This window comes from Phodopus roborovskii, unplaced genomic scaffold (genome assembly GCF_943737965.1).
Source record: "Phodopus roborovskii unplaced genomic scaffold, PHOROB, whole genome shotgun sequence".
NCBI lineage: Eukaryota > Metazoa > Chordata > Mammalia > Rodentia > Cricetidae > Phodopus > Phodopus roborovskii.
Window position 1 is genome coordinate 1509246 of NW_026126517.1, and position 25029 is coordinate 1534274.

Sequence of the window (25029 nt, forward strand, 5' to 3'; positions counted from 1 at the left end):
ATAACTCTGATTCCAAGGGATCTAATTCTCTTTTCTGATTTCCAGGGCATCAGGCACACACAGTGCACAAACATACACACATACAAAAACACTTGTACATGTAAAATAAAATAAATCATAAAATAAAAAGGTCACTGGTCAGTGGTGGCACACCTTTGATCCCAACACTGGGGAGGCAGAGACAGGCAGATCTCTGTGACTTTGAGGACAGCCTGGTCTACATAATGAGTTCCAGGACAGCCAAGGCTACATAGAGACACCAGTCTTAATAATGATGATGATGATGATGATATTATAAAGAGAGACATAGAAGAAACAAAAAGAGCAAACAAAGAGTCCAAGGCCATCCTTGGCTACATGGCCAGCTGGAGCCGGGTCTGTGGAAGGCCCCCACAGCGTTAATTCCACATAGAGTTATTAAGCCAGAGTTTCAAAGTCGTCCTCAACTATGTGGGTTTTGAGGACAGCCTGGGTTACAAGAGATCTATCTTAAAGAGTTGGGAGAAGAGGGAGAAGTAAGGGGAGGGAGGAGAAGAGGAGACGACTCAGTGAATAAGGGGGGACATGGAGCCCACAACCAACGTGTGCCAGGGTAACACGGCACAGAACAGTGTTTGGCGATACTGTTGCCCGGCGCACCTGGCACGAGGGGACAGTTTGGAAGGCCTCACCCAGAGGGGGAGCACGCTTCTGCATGAAGAGAATAAGGTGGACAAGGGCGCGGAGACAACGCGTCAGTTGTTTTCTGTGATCGTAGCGCCCCCTAGTGACCACATTGGAGAGCTCCAGAATTCCACCCTCGTCGCTGCTCCATCAGGCCAGAGAAATTTTGTAGTACAAGAAAATCGTTTTCTAAGCTCAAAAGTTACTGGTTTAGCACCTATCAGGGGCTCAGAATTCTTTGTGAAAGAAACCTATTCCTCCACCAGCCACGCGGGGGAGGCAGGACACTGCCTCAAAGGGTAGAGCCAGCTGCTGGGGTGCATGCCTGAAATTCCAGTGATCAGAAGGCACAGGCAGGTGGATGGGTCTCTGAGTTGAAGGCCAACCTGGTCTCCATAGTGACTTCCAGGCCACCTGAATACACACACACACACACACACACACACACACACACACAAAGTACAAGATTATTCTCAGCTACATAGCTACTTGGAGGTTAACCTGGGCTACATGAAACTCAAAAATACAAAAGAATGAGGAGATGGTTCAGTCAGTAAAGTACCTGCCTCATAACCATGAGGCCTGAGTTCAACCCTCAGAAAATATATGAAAAATCCAGTGTGTTGGCTGACAGGATACTCAGCGGACAAATGTATTTGCCATTAACCCTGATGGCCAGCACCCACACTATTGTTCATAACCATATTTAATTCAGTCTCAGGCACCCATGCACATGGGGCACAGGCCAAACTTTGCATACACAATGAAGGTAAATACATACTTTCTTTTAAAAGCTGAAATTTTTATTAAATTAAATGAACAACAAATCAAAATGTGTGACCTCGAAGTCCCTTGCTAATTCATTCCACCCTGTTTAGTGAGCACCTTTTGGGCCAGGATTTAGGGGCAGTGGATGTCAGTCGCTCAAATGGTGAGTACTTTGCCTGGTGGCCCTGGTGCCCCGGTGGCTCTGTGCTCTGCTGCCCTTGGTGGCGTATAGGGAGGTCATCTCCTTCCCTGTCCAGCGTGGCCTATCTGGAGAAGGAGCTGAGTAAGGGCTGTGAAGGGGACCTGTTTTCCTACTACTGTAAACCTCCTCAGCTGCCTACTGTTTTGTCAGGGTTTTTATATTTTTATTTTTCTTGATGTGCATGCGTATCTATGTGAGTTGTCTGCCATGTGAATGCAGGAGCCAGAAGAGGGCATAAATTCCATGGAGCTGGAGCTCCAGGCAGTCTTGAGCCACTGGAGTAGGTTCTGGGATCTTACCCTTGTGGGGTGTTTGTTTGTGCTGGGATTAAAGGTGTGTGCCAGCATGCCCAGCCAGTTCCTATTGTGATGTGATAAAGGTTGAAGGCTGAGCCAAGCATCCGAGGAAAGTCACCAGGCAGTCAGGAAGAAGAATAAGTCAGCTTGAGTGTCCCTGGCTGACATGCTGGGCCTCAGCAGCCCAGAACTCCCCGGGAAGATGCTGACTTCAGCATCAGGGTACCAGGTCTGCAATCATGGCTGAAATACACACACCATATTCTTTCTTGAAGAAACTGTTGTCTTTATTCTGTGGCTTCACGGCTGTAAGTATGTCACAATCCAGGTCCTGGGGACTTGGCAGCCTCTCTTCGTAGCCCTCTCCCTGGAAGACAGAAATAAGTTGATCCAAATTGCCTTCCAGATCTGTGCTCCCAGAGGGAGGTTGGAGGGGGCAGGAGAGATGTAGGACAGGTTGATGAGGAATGAGACATGTCAGAAATAAATATGTAGGAGGCACAATGGGACCCAATGCTGGGGATGTCAGTACAAATGTATACAGTTGGGGAGCCTGGATCAGGGATGGGAAAGGCGTGGTTTTCTATCAAATCCCATGGAAGGGAGTTTGAAAGGCTGTGGGTAGAGCACTTCTCAGGTTGCTAGAGGCCTTGTGTTCTAACCCTAGCATGACTTAGACCAGACACAGAAGTGCACACTGTGTTCCGGGAGCTACATCATATGTCGTCTCAAAAGAAAACCAGACAAACCAACCCCACATCAGAAAAAATGATTGAGTTTGAAAAACTAAGTGTGGTGTCTTGTTTTTTCTTTTTTCTTTTTGTCACCTTGACACAAGCTGAAGTCATCTGGGAAGAGGGTGCCGTAATTGTAATTGAGGGATTGCCTTCATCAGATTGACCTATGGGGATGTCTGTGGAGGTGTTTTCTTGATTAAGGCACTGTGAGCAGTGCCAGCCTGAGCAGGCGGTCCTGGGTACTGTGAGAAAGGAGGCGGGGATGGTCACAGGGAGAGCAAGCCAGAAAGCAGCAGTTCATGGCATCTGCCTCAGTTCCTGCCTCCAGGTTCCAGCCTTGGCTTTCCTCGGGGATGGACTGTTAGCTGGAAGCTGATGGAAACCCTTTCTTCCCCAAGTTTTGGGCCACAATGCTTTATCTCAGTCAAGTTGGACAGATGGTTCTTTTGTTTTAAGATTTGTTTTATCAGGCTGGAGAGGTGGCTCAGTGGTTATGAACACTGACTGCTTGTCCAGAAGTCGTCCTGAGTTCACAATCATCCGTAATGAGATCTGGTGCCCTCTTCTGGCCTGCGGGCATACACGCAGGCAGGACACTGTAAACATAATAAATAAATCTAAAAGAAAGATTTATTTTATCATTTTAATCATGTGTATGTGTTTCTAAGTGCACTCACCCATGAAGGCCGGAGGCATCTGTCCTCTGCAGCTGGAGTTACAGGTGACTAGAAACCATCTGGTGTGAGGGCTAGGGACAGACTCTGGTCCTCTGTAAGAGCTGCACTTGCTGTTAACATCTGAGCTGGCTCTCTAGCCTGCCCCCCCCAATTTTTGTTCCTTTATATAGTCTTTTGAACATTAATTTTTCTTTTCATTATGTGTATGTGTGTGACTTTGTGAACCCATGTCAGATAGTTAGAGAGGTAAGAGGAGTGTCACATTCCCTAGATTTACAGGTGGCCTCCACATTGGTGAAGGTCCTCTGTAAGAGCAGAAAGTGCTCTTAACTTCTCAGCCCCCTCCACAGCCCCTCCTTTTTCTCCTTTTAAGACAGTTTTTTATTTTATTTATTTACTTATTTATTTATTTTACATAAGTTTTTGAGCCCAGCAGTGGAGGTGCATGCCTTTAGTTGCAGCACTCAGGAGGCAGAGGCAAGTGGATCTTTGTGAGTTCGAGGCCAGCCTGGTCTACAGTGCAAGTTCTAGAACAGGCTCCAAAGCCACACAAGGAAACACTGTCTTAAGAAGAAGGAGGAGGAGAAGTTTTTGAAGCCTCCTGCATTAATTAGTGTTGCCTGTGTGCACACTGATGCTTGGTTATTTACTTGAGCAAGGCCATGACCCAGTAGCCATACCACTGAGAACTGTGCAGCAACCTTTACCTGTCTATAGCTCTTCCTGCAAGGGCGGGCCCCTCAACCCTCTGGTCATCTGAGGAGGAATGCCAACAGCTGTGTTTCAGACCACTGCTGGCCTGAGCTCATGGGTGCAACAACCATGTGTCAAAGGACTGCCCTTCAAGGCATCCTCATCCTCCAGCTCTTCTGTTCTTACCCCCTTTCTCCTGTGATGTTCTCTGGAACAAGTGGCACAGATGTCCTAGAAAGGGCTCAGCACCCAGTCACTTGAGCAATCTTAAGTCCCTGCTTTACTCGGTCACTTCCTATAGACAGTAGCTTCCCTGACCAAAGTGGAAGAGCATAATCTTTAGAAGGCAGTTTGATGCCATACCCAGTCAACAAGGGGACAGTAGTACATGTCTTCTCCAGGGCCTGTGACTTGCCCAATCACAAAGTTTCTTTGTTTTGAGACAGGGTTCCTCTATATAGCCCTGGCTCTCTTGCTATGTAGACCAGGCTGGCTTTGAACTCACAAAGATCCATCTATCTCTGCCTCCAGAGTTTTTGGATTGAAGCTGCCACGAGCCAGCATGCCTTGTCTGGCCCATTTCTCACAAGGGGCCAGACCCTCTTCCCAAATATGTGTAAAGGAGTGCCAGAGCAGTAAAGGGTATGTAGAGAGACCTGTAGAAGATGAAGGAAGGAAGGAAGGAAGGAAGGAAGGAAGGAAGGAAGAAAGGAAGGAAGGAAGGAAGGAAAGAAGGAAGGAAAAAGAAATTAGTCTGGACTCTCGAGAAAATTACATAGGCATATCATTTACCTCTAATCCCAGCACTTAAGAGACTGGTGAACCTCTGAGTTTGAGACCAGCCTGGTCTACAGAGAGTTCCAGGACAGCCAAGACTATTATATAGAGAACTTGGAAGGCAAGACAGGCAGATCTCCGTGAGTTTGAGGCCAGCCTGGTCTACAGAGTGAGTTTCAGGACAGGCTCCAAAGTTACACAGAGAAACTCTGTCTTGAGAAACCAACTAAAAAACAAAACAAGTAAAGAAAATGACAAGATCCAGAGTTCTGTGGCAAGGCAAAAGTTTTACTCCTGTAGAAGTGTGCAAGACCTTGATTAGGTTACCACTAGGTTTTTAAGATTCCACACACAAACGGATCCTGTGCCTCCCTGAGCCGTCAGAGTCAGGTCTCACATTCTTTTTTTTTTTTTTTTTTTTTTTTTTTTTTTTTTTTTAAGATTTATTTATTGTGTATACAACATTCTGCCTACATGTATCCCCTGCAGGCCAGAATAGGGCACCAGATCTGATTATAGATGGTTGTGAGCCACCATGTGGTTGCTGGGAATTGAACCCAGGTCCCTCTGGAAGAACATTCAAAGCACTTAACCTCTGAGCCATCTCTCCAGCCCCCAGCTCTCACATTCTTATGAGAGTGGCTTCTATGGAGAAGCGAAAGTTGAGTACATATTTTGATTTCCAAAAGCTCTCACTCTAGAGGAATTCAAATTTCTGCCAAGTGACTTCTTTACTTTTTTTTTTGCAACAGAGTGGGAGTTTGTCTTATTTAACCCTTTGATAGAAAAGTTAGTGCAATTTGTTTGTTTCCCCTGCCCTGGAGCTGGAATTACAGGTGATGTGAGTGCCTGGGTGGGTGCTAGGAACTGAACTCAAGTCTTCTGCCAGAGCAGTGTGTGCTCGTAACTGCGGAGTGTCTGTCTCTTCAGTCCTGAGTGGTCTTTCTTGGTTTTAGTTGGTGCACTGAGCATGAAGCTGGGCCTTCAGGCATGTGAAGGACATGGTCACTGAGCTGTGTCTGTGCTCACAAACTGCATGCACCCTTTAAGTTTTCCTCGCTATCAGGGTAACACGCCATATGCATCTTTGTTTGTTTGTTTTGTCTTGTTTTTGAGGCAGAATCTTCCTATTCAACCCTGTGGTTGGCCTGGAACTCTCTAGGTAGCTGAAGGTGACTTTGAACTCCTGACTTTTCTGACTGGTGTGTAGTGGCATCCATATGCAGTCCCAGACATCGAGAGCCCGACAGAAGGGTTGGCACAAGATTGAAGCCAGCCTGGGCTACATCAGACTCTGTCTCAAAGACAGACAAGTAAACAAAGCAGGACTAGTGTCTTAGCTAGTGACATGTGACATCAGCTGGACCCTCTGGGCTCCATCCCTAGGACCCATGGTGAAAGAAGGGAGCTGACTCTTGCAAGTTGTCCTTTTACCTCTACAGATGTGTGCATACATTTGCGCACGCGCGCTCACACACACACACACATACACTAATAACATAATAAAAATTTAAACACAAGCAAAAATTTAAAAAATATCTTTCTGCATTTGCTGGAATTTGTGTGTATGAGTGTTCCCCTTTGTGTGGGGGTGAGGAGAACACTGGGTGGTGTCCTGCTCTGTCCCTCTCCACCTTATTCTCTTCATGCAGAGTCTCTCACTGAGCTAGAGCGAGGCTAGTGGCCCACAGTCCTGGACCCTCCTGTCCCTGGGTTTGCACACATGGGCAGTGCCTGGCTTTATGTGGGTAGCGGACATTTGAGCTCGGGGTTCGTGCTTATACAGAGCACTCTGACCCACTAAGCCAGACCCCCAGCCTGTCCTACACTTCAACAACTTTCTTTTTCCCTCCTTCCCTCTCTCTCTCTCTCTCTCTCTCTCTCTCTGTGTCTCTGTGTGTATGTGTCTGTCTCTATGTGTGTCTCTCTCTCTGTGTGTCTCTCTCTGTGTCTCTGTGTGTGTCTCTCTGTGTGTGTGTCTCTCTCTGTGTCTCTCTCTCTGTGTGTCTCTCTCTGTGTGTGTGTGTCTCTCTGTGTGTGTCTCTCTGTGTGTCTCCCTCTCTCTGTCTCTCTCTCTGTGTGTGTGTCTCTCTGTGTGTGTGTCTTTCTCTCTCTCTGTGTCTCTCTCTCTGTGTGTGTGTCTCTCTGTGTCTCTCTCTCTGTCTGTGTGTGTCTCTGTGTGTGTCTCTCTCTCTGTGTGTGTCTCTGTGTGTGTGTGTGTCACTCTCTGCGTCTCTGTGTGTGTGTCTCTCTCTCTGTGTCTCTCTCTGTGTGTGTCTTTCTCTCTCTCTGTGTCTCTGTGTGTGTGTGTGTCTCTCTCTGTGTCTCTCTCTCTGTCTCTCTGTGTGTGTCTCTGTGTGTGTCTCTCTCTCTGTGTGTGTCTCTCTGTGTGTGTCTTTCTCTCTCTCTGTGTCTCTGTGTGTGTGTGTGTCTCTCTCTGTGTCTCTCTGTCTCTCTGTGTGTGTCTCTCTGTGTGTGTGTGTCACTCTCTGCGTCTCTGTGTGTGTCTCTCTCTCTGTGTCTCTCTCTGTGTGTGTCTCTCTCTCTGTGTGTGTGTCTCTCTCTGTGTGTGTGTCTCTCTCTGTGTGTCTCTGTGTGTGTGTGTCTCTCTCTCTGTCTCTCTGTGTGTGTCTCTCTGTGTGTGTGTCTCTCTCTCTGTGTCTCTGTGTGTGTCTGTCTCTGTGTGTGTGTCTCTCTCTCTGTGTGTCTCTCTCTGTGTGTGTCTCTCTGTGTCTCTCTCTCTCTCTGTCTCTCTGTGTGTGTGTCTCTCTCTGTGTGTGTGTGTGTCTCTCTGTGTGTGTGTATGTCTCTCTGTGTCTCTCTGTGTGTGTCTCTCTGTGTGTCTTTTCCCCCTGTCTTCCTTTCCATTCCTCTCCAGTGATTTTCTAATCTTCCTTATTTTTATTTCAACTGTGTGTCATGGGGTGGGTAGAAGAAAGTGTCAGCTGTCCACCATGTCCTTTTGAATCGGGTAGGATCTTTCCCTGAACCTGGAGCTGGGGTCTCAGCTAGGCTGCAAGCCAGCAAGCCCCAGCAATCCTCCTGTCTCCGCCCCTTTCGGAGGTAGAATTATGGGCTTTTGTTAAGTCGGTGCTAGAATCTGAACTGGGGAACTGTGATTGCGAAGTAAGTACTCTTAGCCACTTAGCTCTCTCTCCACTCCTCCTTTCCTTGAGAGAGAGAGAGAGAGAGAGAGAGAGAGAGAGAGAGAGAGAGAGAGAGGAGAGAGTACCTGCAGAGGCCAAAAGAGCTGGAGTCACAGGTAGTTGTGAACTGTCTAGTGTAGGTGTTGGGAACTGAACTCAAGTCCTCTGTAAGAATATTAAATGACTTAGCTGCTGAGCTATCTCCACAGCCCCCATGTCCTCTTCATGTAAAAAGACAAAACAGCTGAGCATGATGGCCCAGGCCCTTAGTACAAACACATGACAGAAGAGGCAGGAGGATTTCTGAGTTCAATTCCAGCCTGGTCTACAGAGCAGAGAAACCCTGTCTTGGAAAAAACAAGAAGTATAAGGTTAGCCTACATAATGAGCAAGTGAGGGCTGCACAATGAAGCAATATACAAGACCCCACTGGGACAAACACCCTGTTGCCCTGAAAGTTGGTTGTGATTATTTCATTAAGCAAAAATTTAAAAATGTGATTTCTGAAGTAGAATTTTACCTCAAAAAGTAAAAGCTGGGACTGGAGGGGATGCTCCTCAGGTAAGCACATCAGCTGCTATTGCTGAGGACCTGGGTTTAGCTTCCAGCACCCTAATAATAGCTCCCAATCGCCTCTAACTCCAGTTTCAGGGATCCAACGCCCTCTTCTGGCATCATCCTTGAGCATCAGACATGCACAGGGTGCACATGTGGAACAAGGAAAACATCCATACCTATAAAGTAAATGTGAAAAAGGAAAAAAGTCAGCCACGATGGCACATGCCTATAATTCCTATAATGCCGACTTTTTTTGTTGTTGTTTTTACACAACTATGACAATGTTTCCTCATCACATCAGCTCTGGTATTACCCCGTTTAGCATGTTTACTGATTTTATTAGCCTCTGCTTCCCTCTGGCCCCACCCAGGAAGACTTCCACCTGTACCCCCTGACCTCCTTCTGTTTGGTTTCTGTTCTCAAGGTGTCTGGCATGGCCCTCATTGGCCTGGCTCTTGGGGTCACGTATGGAGAGGCCACAATGACGAAGGTCCTTGGGATGTCGTCTGCCTACCTCTTTCACTCCGGTTATCTGAGCCTGGGAGTGGAATTCATCACCACAGGGCTCAGCCTTGCCGGGTGGTACGGGATGAGTACAGAAAGCAGTGGCTATAAGTAGTGCACGCAGAGACCACACAGCCCGGCCATGCGTCCATCCTCATTGCCCCTGCCTCTGCCCCCGAGTGCTAGGCTCTCACCCTTCCTCTTCCACTTTTCACGTGCAGGCTCCCGGTTCCCTTGTTTGATTTTGGTATCAGTAGGTGGCTGAGGCTTGTCAGTACTTTCTCACACGCCTTTCTCCTTCACCCATGTCCTCCCCATGCACCTGCTTTGAGTCAAGAGGAGGCTCCCATCTTCAGGCCCCTCAAGCCCACCAGGCCAGCCTGCACCTGAATCTTCCCAACCCTGGAAACAGAGCTGGGAAGAACAAAGCCCAGCAACCTCCTGCTCTACCCCTATCACATCTGAGTTCTTTCAAACAGGAGCCCAGTGGAATGGTGGTGGGGTGAAGGACCGAACCTCTACCTTCCTCAGCACCAGGTCAGTGGGATCCACCAAGCGGGCTCCCAGCCCAGCCCTGTCCCTTTCTCTGCCTTCCAGTTTCCCTGTCCCTGCTTATTATTGTCATTCTGGAAGTTGTGATGGCCTCCGTGGTGCTTGTATTCTTCCCACTGTAAGTACAGGATTCCTAACTCACAGGAAGAGACAGAGGTCATCAGAAGTCTGGTCCCCAAAGGCACCCCCACTCCATGCCCTCCCCTGACACAGGGAAGCCCAGAGATGGGGGAGTACTGAAATGCAGAGTTGAAAAACTGAAAACTTCAGCCTTCTCCAACAGAGGACACCAGGAACCTGTCACTATCCAGCTGTCTTCTGCAGGGAGGTGGGCAATGCAGGTACATTTGTACAATTTTAAAAGATGTCCAAAGATTAGGGGTATGAGGTGCTTTGTCAGAAGCTCCTCCCTAGAATCCCCAGTGAGGAGCTGAGTCTGTCACTATTCAGGGGCTCTATTTGGGAGGTGATGACAGGACATGCTTATGGAGACCAGAAACCGGGGAAAGGAGACATCCTCCCTATGGGTCACTGGACCAGTCACAGAACAGGAAATCCATCTAAAGGCCTGGAGAAGGGCTGGGGCATGGCTCAGTTCACATGCATACATAAGCATGCACACACACACACACACACACACACACACACACACACACATGCACACATGCATGCACACACATAGGCATGTACATGCATGCCCATGTACACACACAGGCACACATATACACAAGTGTACTTATATACAGAGACAGGAAAGAGCAGGCATTTGGATCCAAAATCAAGGCAAACACCTGTGATTGCAGTATCCAGGAGGCTGAGGCAGGAGATCATGACCTTACATCCAGCCTGGACTACTTGCCAAAAACATGCCTCAAAAACACAAAAATGTGCCTGAGTTACTATGCTCAAGGGGCTGAGAGGCTGAGGGCTGTGCACAGGGTGCCACAGGACAGAAAGCAGCCAGGCCACTGTGTAGAGAAATGATAAGCAGTGAAAACCTGTCCTTACTGGGGACAGCCAGGGGCAGAGAGAGCTCTGTGGTACATGAGAAAGAGAATGAAGGCAGACTGTGCTCTGACACAGGGGACAAAGCACTGTACTGGCTGGTCACTCACTCCAGGGTAGTTGGAGGCACTGGGGAGGCTGGGGACATTGGTGGGAGGGGAAGTTCCCATGGTTGACCTCCAGTCTTGGAGCATTTTGGATATGGATTTATATCATTGCTGTCACTGGGATTTTTTTTTTTTTTTTTTTTGAGACAGGGTCTTGAATCCTCATGTAGCTGAGGATGACCCTGAACTCCTGATATTTTTGTCTCCACTTCCCTGCTGTGTGGCCGACATGCCTGGATTTTGTTATGCTGGGGACTGAACCAGAGCCTCGTGAATGCTATAAAAATGCTAACCAACTCAGCCATATCCTCAGAAACTCCAGTAATTCAAACCCTTTACTTTAAAAATCAAAATTTGGAGGCCAGGCATGGTGGTGCATGTCTTTAATCCCAGCACTTGGAAGGCAGAGGCAGGTGGATCTGTGTGTTTGAGGACAGCCTGGTCTACATAGAGAATATATATATATATCCCCAAAGCTAAATTCACCCTTTATGTGTTCCAAAAGAAATTTGGTTGGTAAAAGTAATATTTAATGCTGTCTCTGTCTGTCTGTCTCTCTCTGTAGCTCTCTCATAACCCAGGTTAGCTTCCAACTCACTAAGAAGTTGTCTGACTATGGGCTCTGGACCCTTCTACCTCCTCAGCGCTGGGATGACAAGAGTGTGAGCACCATGCCTGGCTGCTAAGGGGGCAGTTTTTACCAGTGATGACCTAGCCAGCTTGTGATTCAGGTTCCATCGGTACTCAGTGTACCAGATAGATGCGCTTGCCTTTGAACTGCTCTGCTCTTCCCCGGCCAGTTCCATGGCAGCCTGAATGAAAGGATTCTAGCCCTTCAGAACCATAAGGAAAAGGAGAGAAAGTGAAGATAGCCAAAGAAAATCCCCAATTTCTAGCCTCAAGAAATGAACCTCAATAACTTCAGCACAGCACTTGAGGTAGAAGTAGGAGGGTCAGAAGTTCATAGTCAGCTTTGGGTATACAGTGCCTCTGAGGCTAGCCTGAGGCAATGAGACCCTGCCTCGATGGAAAGAAAGAACAAGGGGAGAAGAGGGGGAAGGGAGGGAAGAGTGGAGGGAGGGATGAGGAGGCCAGAGGCGAGGCAGGAGGTCTCTCTCTCTCCCCTCTCTCTCCCCTCTCTCTCTCTCTCTCTCTCTCCCTCTCTCTCTCTCTCCCCTCTCTCTCTCTCTCCCCTCTCTCTCTCTCTCTCTCTCCCTCCCTCCCTCCCTCCCTCTCTCCCTCCCTCCCTCCCTCCCTCCCTCCCTCCCTCCCTCCCCCCTCCCCCTCTCTCTCTCTCTCTCTCTCTCTCTCTCTCTCTCTCTCTCTCTCTCGCGGTGATTATGCTTCCGGCCTCTCCCGGAAGTTTCAGGATGTGGCCTCCGAGCACACACACCTTTCTGAACCTGCAGAGGAATTACTGCGAATACAGTGAGGCAGATGGCTTCTCTATACAGTGGAACCGTGTCATGGAGAAGGTGAGCCACACCTTTTATAACATGCTGCTGAAACAGACATAGCACATGATTGATCATTTAACCTTTTCTTGTGTGGGGTATGGAGCCAAGGGCCTCCCACACCTTAGACAAACAACCACCAGACTCTTCTCCCAGGCACATTTCAACTGACCTGGCCTTGAACTCACTCAGCTGACAATGACCTGGAGGTCCTGCAGGTGCTTCCCCAGGGTTGCTTTAGAGCTGGTAGCCATCCATGTTCAGCTGCCAAGTCCGATGGGCACTCACTGTGAGAGAATTGAGCCCCAGTTGGTTCTCTGCTTGAAGCACTCCGTGTCCAGAGTCAGACAACTGTGGATTGAATAGATGTGAACAAAGCTGCAAGGTAAGTAAAAGGACTTGCCATGTATCCTGATGGTTTGAGTTCAGGCCCTGCGACCCGCATGGCAGAAGAGAACTGGCTCCTGAAGTTTTCCTCTGATCTATACACCTGTGTCATAGCACAAATATGCAATAATAATAATAATAATAATAATGTGAGAAATAAAAGTGAAGAAAATGAATACTGGGAATGGTGGTGCACATCTTTAATCCCAGCACACAGAAGGCTCTAGAGGCAGGCTGACCTATGTGAGTTTCAGAACAGCCTGGTCTACACGCCAGTGCTATGCAGCCAGGCCTACACAGTGAGACGCTGTCTCAAAACAAAACAAACATTGTCTTTAAAAGGACTGATGTTGTGGGTCATGCCTACAAACTCAGCACATGAGACGCTGAGGCAGGAGGGTCATCATGAGTTCAATCTGTCCTGAGCTCAGTTTGGGAGGTGATGGGTAACCTGGACAGGTCCTTATGAGTCACAGTGAAGAAGCCAGTTTCTGCCCTGGGAGAAGAGTGGGGTGACTGGGGTGACAATGGCTTTCTTATTTAAAGGGGAGTCCGTAAACAGTGTATGTGAGCAGGTGTGTACAGGTGTGTGTGCATGTGGGGGACAAAGCAGGACGTCAAGCGTCCTGCTCCGTCACTCCCCACCTTGTTCTCTGGAGCCAGGGTCCCTCACTGAATCTGGAAGCTAGACTGGCAGCTGGAAAGCCCCGGCAATTCCCCATCTCTGCTTCCCAGCACTGGGCTTACAGGCACACAAGGCATGCCTGAATTTTGACATGGTGTTGGGGATTTGAACTCAAGTCCTCATGCCTTGTGCATGAGTTCTTCCCACTGAGCCACCCCATAGGCCTCAGGGAGTCATTAATTCTCCTGTTGCAGCTGAAGTACTGTGGGTGAGTAACCACACAGCTTTTGTTGGCTCTTCCTTTCAAGTGACAAGTGGCCACAGCTACCCCAGGGGCTGTTGTAAATCCATAGGCAGTGCAAACTGTGATGGGCACAATGTGTCCTTGGATGTCATCTCCAGGAGGTAATTCAAACCTTTTGTGTGTGTGTGTTATCTTAGAGACTCTAGGAGCTCAGACTGTGGGAACCGTGACCAAAGGCTTGGGGGAGAGAGAAACTCAGAGTTTTCAGTTCATTTTGGTAACATCACTTTGGACTAACAAGTCTTCTTCCTGATACTGTGAAAAAACACTGAGATTATCAACTGCAAAAGACAGAATAGTAAGTGGTCAGGGTGGCTCACACCGATAATCCTCAGCACTGAGGAGGCTGAGGCATGGAGATCACTAGTCTGAGCGGTCAACTTGGACTACTACACTGCAAAAACCCAATTAAAAAAAATAAGAAGGAAGGGCAGAGGGAAGCCTCAGTGGGTACAGGGTTACCATGAATCCTGACACAACCTGAGTTTGGTCCCTGGGAAAATTCCCTCAGGTTAACCTCTAACCTCCATATGCCCCCCCATGGCATGTGTACCATGAACATGGGCATACAATACAATAAAGAAATAAATAAGGCTGGAGAGATGGCTCAGGAGTTAAGAGCTCTTTTTCTTGCTGAGCACCTGGGCTTGAGGCCCAGCACCCACAGGGAGGCATAAAACTGTACATAACTTCAGTTCCAAGGAATTGGATACCTTCTGTAGGCACCAGGCACCCACATGCTACATGTACATATGTTCAGGGTTTTTAGTCTTTACTCTTTGAGAGGCCCACTACCCAGCTCCCAAATAAATCACACAGAGGCTTATTCTTACTTATAAATGTCTGGCTTTAGCTTGACTTATTTCTAACTAGCTTTTATCAACTTAAATTATCCTGTCTAGGGGCTGGGGATAGGACATAAGAGGTTTAGAGCACTGTCTGCTCTTCTAGAGGTCCTAAGTTCAATTCCCAGCAACCTCATGGTGGCTCACACCATCTGTAATGATCTCTGTTGCCCTCTTCTGGTGTGTAAGCATACATGCAGCCAGAAGACTATATAATAATGATGATGATAATAAGAATCGGGATGATGTTGGCTCACACCTTTGATCCCAGCACTTAGGAGGCAGACTCAGGCAGATTTCATTGAGTCTAAAATGGTCTAAAAATCTGGTCTAAAAATCGAGTTCCAGGACAGCCAGGACAGTTACACAGAGAAACTCTGTCTCGAAAAACAAAAATCCCAGGTGGGTGGTGGTGGTGCATGCCTTTAGTCCCAGCACTCAGGAGGCAGAGGCAGGCAGATCTCTGTGAGTTTGAGACCAACCTGGTCTACAAAGAGCTAGTTCCAGGACAGCCTCCAAAGCCACAGAGAAACCCTGTCAAAAAAAAAAAAAAAAAAAAAAAAAAAAACCAAACCAAAACCCCAAAAGCAAATAAAAACAAAAACAAACAAACAAAACCAAAAACCAATACCCCGTCTATCTTTTGCGTCTGTATTTCTGTATATTTTTTCTTTACTTTTTATTCCGTGGCTGGCTGTGCATCTGGGGGGCTGGCCCCCCTTTTCTCAGTCCTAGATCTTCTCCTCCAAGATTTCTCCTCCTGTTTATCCTCTCTGCCTGCCAGCCCCACCTATCCATACCCCTGCTTTGCTATTGGCTATTCAGCTCTTTACTAGACCAATCAGGTCTAGCAAAGTAACAGGCAAAGTAACATAGCTTCACAGAGATAAACAAATGCAACAAACAAGAATACAGCACATCTCTGCATCATTAAACAAATGTTAAATAAATAAATGTAATACCACATCTTAAAATAATATCCTACAATAAAAACACATGCAGGCAAAACACCCATACACTTAAAACAAAATTTTAAAAATCAAACAAAAAGTGGCTAAGGGCCACATGAGTTAGTGTCCAGAACTTCCTTTCCTGGGCTGAGAGAAAAGGGGGTTTGCTTGCTAAGGGGCTCAGCACTGGCAGGTCCTTGTTTTGATTGACAGGATTGGGTTAGAGGAACTTGGCTCTGTTGTGCATTCCATTTCCCATGAGGCCTCTGATTCTATTCTAATGCTCACTATTATGTATGTATATATGTATATATATATACATATATGTATGTATGTACTATATGTATAAGAGGGTAAATAAGGGATTCTTCCTGAAAGTTCACTTGAGGCCACAGTCCACCTTGCTGAATGTGAATCACAACCAGCCCAGGCTGGACTGACCACCTCACCTCACACCCAGATACACTGAGAAATTCATTGGAACAGAAACTCGGATGGCCATCAGGGGATGAAAAACTATTACTTGCTTTTGTGTGCTTGTTTTTTAATTATTTCATTTATCCATTTAGCAGATGTGTCACAAGGCACATCTGGAGGCCAGAGAACAATTTCAGGAATCAGTTTTCTCCTTCCTCTGTGTGGATCTTGGGGCTTGAACTCAGGTCTTCAACCTAGGCAGCAAGTGCCTTTATGGGCAGAGCTCCATTGCCACCCTGGGTTTCTGGATGCATCATAAGGAAATGGGTGTGGGTACATGGTTATAAGACTGTGTATTCCAGCCCCCTCACCCATAAGACAAAGAGGAGTAGCACCCAGCTCATAAGACCATATTGAGAGATGAATGAGAAAATACAAATAAAGGAATGAGACATTGAATATAGTTCATGCAATCCTTATATTCATATGTAAAGAGTACTCAGAAATAAGTAACACTGTAACTCAGTGCAGAATTATACCGTTAGTACGTTTGAAGCTCTGGGCTCAGGCTAACAGAAAGGAGAGAGGAGGAAGGAGGAGGAGGAATGCATACACCCATGTGGAGGGAAGAAAGAGGAGGAAGAGGAGGAGGAGGGATGCACATGCCCATAATCCCAGCACTTTGGAGGTTGAGGCAGGAGTCAAGCTTGAGGCCAGACTGGGCTATATACTTAGATACTATCTTAAGTAAATAAACAAGTAAATAAAATAAATAAAACCAAGGCTGGGTATGTAACTAAATAGGTAGTGTGCTAACCTAGAATGCATGAGACCTTTGGTTTAGTCCTCAGGACCACTGTGGTTGCACACATTTATAATCCCAGTACTTGGGAAGTGAGAACAGGAGTTTAAGGTCATCCTCCACTATACAGAGAGTTCTAAGCTAGCCTGTGCTATGTGAGACCTTGTCTCAAAACAAAAACAAAAAAACACGGGGTCTGGTACATAGCTCAGTGGTTAAGAACACTTGGTGTTCAACCATGAAACCAGAATTCAGATCCCAACACCCACAATAGGCAGCTAATGAATGCTTGTAACTGGGTTTCTATTGCTGTGCTTTTAAAACACCGTGACTAAAAGCAACCTGGGAAGTAAAGGGTTTATTTCACTTTACAGATTTTAGCCCATCATTGAGGGAAGTCAAGGCAGGAACTAAAGCAGAGGCCATAGAGGAACATTGCTTAATGGCTTGTTCATGGCTTGTTCAGCCTGCTCTCTTAAACAAGCCAGGACTCTGGTACCCAGAGATGGTACCCACAGTGGCTGTACCAATCCAAGCAGATACCCTCAGGCCTGCCTACAGGAATTAGGTTCCTCTTCCCAGATGACTCTAGCTTGTGTCAAGTTGACTGAAATATAAACCAGGACAATGTGTCACTTGTCAGTTTGACACACCAATGCAACACTAGTAAACCACAACCCTTCCTTTCTTGTTTGTCCCCAGGATCTCATATTAATATCATAGTATAAAACATTCCAACTTCTTTCTTGCTTTTTTGAAAAACAGCTTTTCTGTGTAGCCCTGGCTGTCCCGGAACTCATTTTGTAGACCAGGCTGGCCTCAAAGTCATAGAGATCTGCCTGCATTTGCCTCCAGAGTGCCGGTATTAAAGTCGCATGCCACCAGTGCCCTGCTTTAAAAAACAACACAACCAAAAACTCAAAAATTCCAACTTTTAAAAGCCCCATAGTCCTTAAAAATTCAAACACCTTACAAGTATTCTTTTTTAAGTATTTAAAGTCTTTCTAAAAATCCAAAATGCCTTATTTGTGGCTCCTGTAAAATTTTTAAGAAAGTTGCATCAGTCTTATTCCAAGAGGTAAGACCTGGGGTATGTTCACATTCAAAGCAAAAGCACCTCCCAACAGTGTGAAGCTCGGTGCCGGGGCCTGAGGCTCATGGTCTAGGCTCCAAAGGGCTTGTGCCACTCCCCTCTTGGGGCTGATGCACACGTAGTTTCTCGAACAGGCTTAGGTCAGCTCCATTCCACAGCAGCTGCTGTCACCGCCTGGCATCTCCAAAATACTTGGGTCCCCATTGCAACTGGGATGGCATTTCAGTAGTCTCTGCTAGGCACTCTTCAGGGACTAACCCTGCTATGTAATGCCAAGCCTTGGGTGCTTTCCATGGTCCCTTCCGTCCTGGGCTCCCTACTGCCACTGAAGCTGCACCTTCAGTGGCCTCTGCTGGCCTCCTCCAGAGCCCAGCCAAGCTGCACTCCATGACCCTTTCATGTCTTCAAATGCAGTACCGCTTGGGAAGCGTATACATTGCCAAGTTCAGCTGCCAACACAAGGTACAGCCTCTAGACACAGCATATGAGTGCTGATCCCAAGGAAGCACTTTCTGATAGTGCTCACTCGATGATGCGGACCTCCTCCTGTCACAGCTCACTCCAGCCCCAGCTAAGTATTGTTCAGCAAAGCAAAGGTTTCAGTTTTTGTCTCTTGATAGATAATCACAGCCAGTCTTTGAGTGCCAGTTAATCAGAACTATAGACTTTTTTAAAACATATTTTTATTACATATAAAATGTTCTGTCTGCAGGCCAAAAGAGGGTGCCAGATCTCATGATAGATGGTTGTAAGCTGGGAGTTGAACTCAGGACCTCTGGAAGACTATTCAGTGCTCTTAACCTCTGAGCCATCTCTCCAGCCCCAGAACTATAGACTCTTATTTCAAAATGTTGAATGGCCCTCATAGAGCCTTTAAGGGCTTCTCAAGCTTCCCTCTGAAATTTAACATGCCAGGCCTCCATGCTATATTCTGCTCTCAGAATTTTCTTCCAAGTTTCCATAAGCACTCATTAAATTCTTGTCTTAGTTATGGTTTTTATTACTGTGATGAAACACCATGACCAAGTGCAGATTGGGGAGGAAAGGGTTTATTTTGCTTATACTTCACAGAGGGATGCCAGAGTACGAACCTGGAGGCAGGAACTAATGCAGAGGCCATGGACGGTGCTGCTCGCTGGCTGGCTCAGCCTGCTTTCTTACAGAACTCAGGGGCACCAGCCCAGGGGTGGCACCACCCAATGGCTTGGGCCTTCTCTCATCAAACACTAATTAAGGAAATGGCCCATACGCTTGTCTGCAGCCTGATCTATTGAGGTTTTTCTCTCATTAAGGTTTCCTCCTTTCAGATGACTCCAGCTTGTGTCAAACTGACATAAAACTAGTCAGCACAGCTCTGAACATGCAGTGGCCTTTCTGGCCCATAATTCATCAGTCCTCCCCAAAACATGGTCGGGTGTGCTAGAAAAACACACCCCTCCTGTCCTAATTTCTGTCTTAGGGTCTCTCTCTCTCTCTCTCTCTCTCTCTGTTTTTTGAGACAGGGTTTCTCTGTGTAGCCTTGGCTGTCCTGGAACTTGCTCTGTAGAACAAGCTGGCCTTGAACTCACAGGTGCCTGTCTCCACCTTCCAAGTGCTGGGATTAAAGGAATGCACCACCATCATCTGGCTTGTCTTAGGGTTTCTATTGCTGTAATAAAACACTATGACCAGAGAAACTTAGAAGGAAAGTGTTGTTTGTCTTACAGGTCATAGTTCATCACTGAGGGAAGTCAGGCAGGAACCTGGAGACAGGAGCTGATGTGGAAGCCATGGAGTTGTGTTGCTTGCTGGCTTGCTTTCCATGGCTTACTCAGCCTGCTTTCTTATAGCAGTCAGAACTACCTTCCCAGGGGTGGCACTGCACACAGCCATGGGCCCTCACACTTCAATCATTAATCAAACATTTAAAATGCCCCATATATCTGTCCACAGGTAATCTGATGGAGGCATTTTCTCAACTGAAGTTTCCTCTTTCCAGATAATTCCAGTTTGTGTCATTTACAAAAAGCCAATCAGGACCTCTGAGGGTACATGCACACATGTGTGCTTAAGCACACACACACACACACACACACACACACACACACACACACAGTAATAATAAAACAAAAATTTAAAACTAAAACAAAACAAAAAAAGAGAAAGAAAGGAGAAGCCAGGCATAGTGTCTACAACTTTAATCCCAGCACTCAGGAGTCAAAGACAGGCATATCTCTGAATTTCAGACCAACCTTGCCTACTTAGTAAGTTCCAGGACAGCAGGGGCTATATAATAAGCCCCTGTCTTGGAAGGACAGAGATGAAAGAATCCCAGAACTCTGCCTCTTTCACAGGGACGGGAGTGGCCATAGGGTGGGCTTCAGAGAGCCCTGGAGTCCCTGAACTAACAGCTCTGGCTTATCTGTATCTCAGGGCTGCTTTGTCAAACTTCTGAAAATCACCAGGGCTCAGAGTTTCTCCCTGAGCACAGTCTCCTTGGGAGCAGCAGTGGTGCAGGTCATTCTCTCTCTCCCCCTCTCTCTCCCCCTCCCTCCCTCCCTCCCTCCCTCCCTCCCTCCCCCTCCCCCTCCCTCCCTCCCTCCCTCTCTCTCTCTCTCTCTCTCTCTCTCTCTCTCTCTCTCTCTCTCTGGGACATGTGTGCAGGTCAGACCCCTCCTTCCTCCCTCCCTTCCAAAGCAGGCGGGATTTCTATGAATTCTATGGACAGCCTGGCCAACATAGACAATTCCAGGATAGCCTGGCTATATAATGAGACCGTTTCTACAAACAAAATAATTAAATAACGGATTTAGCAGAAGAAAACAGAGGAGGCTCTCTTTCCACTGCTGTAACCGAAGAGCTGAAGAAGAGTGGGGTCAGCCTTTCCTTCCATTTCGTACAGGAAGATAAAGAACAGGAGCTTCCTATTGGTGCAACCTTATAGGAAGCCATTGTAGAGGATTCTGGGAAATGTAGTCCTCTAGTGGGGCAAAAGGCAAGACAAAATTTTGTTATTGATTCTGTTTGAGGCTTAATCTTACTTCATTAACCAAACGTTTCAGCTGACAGGGCTGCCTTTTATCTGCCCTGTCCTTTCCCAACTGCAGATCAATGACCACGGACGAGGGTCCCGTCACCGACTACCGGGGTCCGACAACCTCTTCTGATCCTGGCAACACACATGGTTGGTGTACATATATACACACAGACAAAATACTCATACACATAAAACAAATCTGTAAATATAACTTTAAAAATATTTGTGTGTGGCCGGGCGGTGGCGGTGCACACCTTTAATCCCAGTACTTGGGAGACAGAGGCAGGCGGATCTCTGTGAGTTTGAGGAATTTCAGGACAGCCAAAATTGTTACACAGAGACACCCTGTCTCAAAAAAAAAAAAAAAAAAGAAAGAAAGAAAGAAAGATTAGTGTGTGAGTGTGAGGTGGGCACTCTATGCCACTGTACAGGTGTGGAGGTCAGAGAAAAACCTGCAGGAATGGAAAGTTGACTGTCAAGTTCCACCTTGTGGGTCTCAGTGATTGAACTCATTAGGTCTATTAGCAGCAAGCACCTTTACCCACTGAGCTGTCTCACTAGCTTCGTCCAGTTTGACTTTGCTTGGATGTGTCTCCCCGCAGCTGCCAGGAATTCTTGCCACCTTACTGCTGTTCATCAAGCTGAGCTGACACAGTCTGGGAAAGGACAGGACACAGAGTCCCTGTTGCAGAGTGGGTCTCATTTATTTTGGCGCACTGACTGCTCTTCAGAGGGGAATTAAAAAAAAATCAGGAAATCCTTATCTGTCCCGTTGCCTTTCTTGGTTTTTATTTTGCACCCCAGCTGGCAATGTATTAACTTGAAACAGCTAAGTGTAACATGGTGTAAGAGAGTTGAAGCTTTGTTAGACAAAATGCCTGGAACTTGGTGCATTCAAAGAGGGGTTGAGCTGTTGCAGGGCAGGAAGCAAGCTGCATTTTTGTAGTTGTGACTCCTGTGTGTCAGAGTGCCCCCTTGCAAGCTACACTGAGGTTGCTCCTGTGGCAAAACTAAGGCACCACCAGGGCACCCTCCTCCCACTAACAAAGGGTTTGCATCCTCAAAAGGCCGTAAGTCATTATAGTATCATTTCCATTGTATTAGAGTTTTGTTTTTGTTTTGGTTTAAGATTTATTTATTTGTTATGTATACAGTACCTGCATGTAAGTATGCATGCCAGAAGAGGGCACCAGATCTCATTATAGATGATTGTGAGCCACAGTGTGGTTGCTGGGAATTGAATTCAGACCTCTGGAGGAACAGCTCTTAACCTCTAAGCCATCTGTCCAGACCTGTTTTTTTATTTTTTGATTTTTCAAGATAGGGTTTCTCTGTATTGATTTGGAACCTGTCCTGGAACTAGCTTTGTAGACTAGGCTGGCCTCGAACTCACATAGATCTGCCTGTCTCTGCCACACCAGTGCTGGAATTAAAGGTGTGTGCCACCAATGCCTGGTCTAGGCAGACATTTGTAATGGCTCTTTCTCTGTCCCACCAGCTCCCAAATAATGACACACAGAAACTTATTATTAATAATGAAAGCTCAGTCTTAGCTTAGGCTTGCCCCACTAGTTCTTATAACTTAAACTAACCTGTTTCTATTAATCTACATTTTAACTTCTTTTTTTAACCTGCCTTTCATTCTGTATGCCTGACTCCCTCTGTGTCTGGCATCTCCATCTTTGCATTATCCTCTTCCTCTTTCTTTCTTCTTCTTTTTTTTTGGGGGGGGGGTTGAAACAGGGTTTCCTTGTGGCTTTGGAGGCTGTCCTGGAACTAGCTCTTGTAGCTCACAGAGATCCACCTGCCTCTGCTTCCCGAGTGCTGGGACTAAAGGCATGTGCCACCACTGCCCGGCTTTCTCTTCCTCTTCCCAGAAGTTCTTAGGTCTCCTGCCTAGCTATTGGCCATTCAGCTTTTTATTACATTAATCACAGGAAATTTCCTCATAATGTACAAATATCTACAACATTTCCCGCTTTTGTCTAAGAAAGGTTTTAACTCTAATACAGTAAAACTATATAAATATGAATAATCATCAAATAAATACATTCACAGTGTCCAGTCCATTTGTATTTAGTATTTTCAGAGAAAAATCTCTATTGTCTATCCTATCTTAGTGAGTCCAGAGTTTTATACTTTCTATCATAAATATCTTAGATAAACATCAAGAGCTTTTATGTTTCTCAGCCTTATAAACTTTACAGCTCTCATGATAGTTTCTTTTCTGAATCTGGTAACAAAGAAAACTATAACTAAACTATCTAAGCTTCAACATCATCAGAGATCCGTGAAGGATATAATATTACCTGAATAAACAGTGTAAAACAAGCAACTTCCAAAAGGATGAGAAATGGCAGAGACAGCTGGATGCCTGGACAGTTGCCTAAAATTCCTCTGCAACACTGAGACATCCATCTTTGTACTACAGGCCTGGAATATCTGACAGACTTTTCTATGAAGCAGGAATTTTGAAGGACTCCTACCTTGTCTTGGCAAAATTCAATGGTCCCATTTTTTTTTTTTTTTTTTTTTTTTTTTTTTTTGTCCCTGCTTGTCCAATTTGGACAGCATTCAGCAGAAGAAGCAAGGGAAATTTCTCACCCAGTAGCTAGCTTTGCCACAATACAGGCTCTTTGATTCCTGTCATCTTCTCTGAAGTAAATCGGTGCTGTCAGGAGCAGAGGTGTCTCACTGTCATGTAAAGCCTTATGTTATTAAAACATCTTAAATGCTATATATGTAGTTTGAAGTGTTTGAAGACCATCTATCTATTTAAAATACATCTCTGTCTGACCTTGAAAGCATACCTAACATGACTACATGTTTGTTAATGATGACTAACTACTAACCTGTCTTCCTTGATTATCCTAAATAGCTTTCAAAGACTAAAACTTTACATTTTAAAATGAGCTGCAAAGCTACAATACCCTAAACAAGAGTAAAAACATGTACAGTATAATAAAAGTAATGTTAAATTTGTATCAGAATATCATACCAATATAAAATATTTGAGATTAGTGGCTGTTCAAAGATATACTCGACCATTTACTCCTTTATCTCATCATTTCTACATTATATCCCCCTTTCGCTTTAGAAAGAGATCCCTGAATCTAATCTTTGTTCAGCTATTTTCCTGACCATGACTAATAACTTCTAACCAAACCCCCTAAGCAATGACAAACATCCATAACCCTACTGAGTGACCAAAAACCACTCACCCCACCTCTTGGGAATGTGGGCATCCTGTTCTCTAGACTGTTTCTTGTTGTTTGGGGGCAATGGTATCTTTAGGGGACCCTGGGAAAATTGAAATAATGGTCAAGTCCTGGGGAAACTAGTATCATTTGTTGTCCAGTCTCTGTGTAATGGGGAAGTGCAGGGTTTATCTGAAGTCCTGGCTGGAGTACTCTGTGAGGCTGGACCATCTTAGCTATCAGTTTTGAAGTTGTTCTGGATGCAACAGAGGCTTTTGAGAGGCTGGATCATCTGGGCTACTTCTCTTTATTTGTGTCTTGTCTACCTCTCTCCACCCCCTCCCCCCAACTCTGCAGCCAATAAGATTTATAATGTCTCATCCAGTCTTAGAGATGTTCCTATGTCAAGGAACTGTCCTTGAGTTTTTCTTGGTTTCTTTTTTTCATGTCTATAACCAATCTTTTCAGGAGGACTCCCCCAATAAAATTTGGTCTTAATTAATTTTGAGAGAACCATAACTCCTTCTTCTCCTGTGGAAACAAAAGTATAATCTCTATCCCAACACAACATATTTTGAAGGTAAGATATTCTTAAAATATGTAGGTTGGTTTAATTTAGCAGTTTCCACAATCCAATGTCTCTTAGCAGCTATTGTTTTTGTTTAGTAGCATTTTAAAAATTCAAAGTCAACAAAGCACCGTTCAGGATCTAGACACCATGTACTTCCCATCATTATGTAGCTTATTCTTTTTATATCACTTTACTCTCTTTAAAGATTTCACTTGTTATTTTTTCTATTACCGTCTATATCCATTTTCTTTTCTTCAGCATCTAAGCACATTTTAAAGCATACTATATCTGTTTAGAGTTTTCCTAGGTCTAGACCTGACTTTATTGTACACTTGGCCTCGGGAAACAAACCTTAAATGACTAGGCTACCCCTGCAGAGTGTGCAGGAGGCTGGTCCACTCTACTCTGTTCTGTGAGAGCCTAGCCTCATGTCAGCAGGTGCTGGCAGGAGCCACATTACTGCCCCAGGTCTGGAAATTTGCTGAGTCTGAGCAGTAGGCATCTTACTTAACAGGCTAGCTGCTCAAGTGCTCTACTGCACAGCAGGGCCTCTTAAAGAGCCAGGCCTCTGTCCACCATGCCTACCTGAGAGACTGTGGTCATCTAGAAGCCACACAGGAGGCTTGTTCCTAACTAGCTCTTATAACTTAAATGAACCCGTTTATGTTAATCTATGTTCTATC

General features: G+C 45.9%; 1 protein-coding gene across 1 annotated transcript; it reads left to right on the forward strand.

Moving 5' to 3' along the window:
- Nucleotides 1–2161: 2161 nt before the first annotated feature.
- On the forward strand, nucleotides 2162–21228 carry Tspan16 (tetraspanin 16). The gene is given in 9 exon segments (XM_051196842.1): nucleotides 2162–2237; nucleotides 8942–9110; nucleotides 9619–9691; nucleotides 11251–11347; nucleotides 12095–12160; nucleotides 13406–13418; nucleotides 13421–13572; nucleotides 19975–20058; nucleotides 21181–21228. Coding segments are annotated over 9 exon segments (771 nt in total). The 5' UTR covers nucleotides 2162–2168.
- The last annotated feature ends 3801 nt before the right edge of the window (nucleotides 21229–25029 follow it).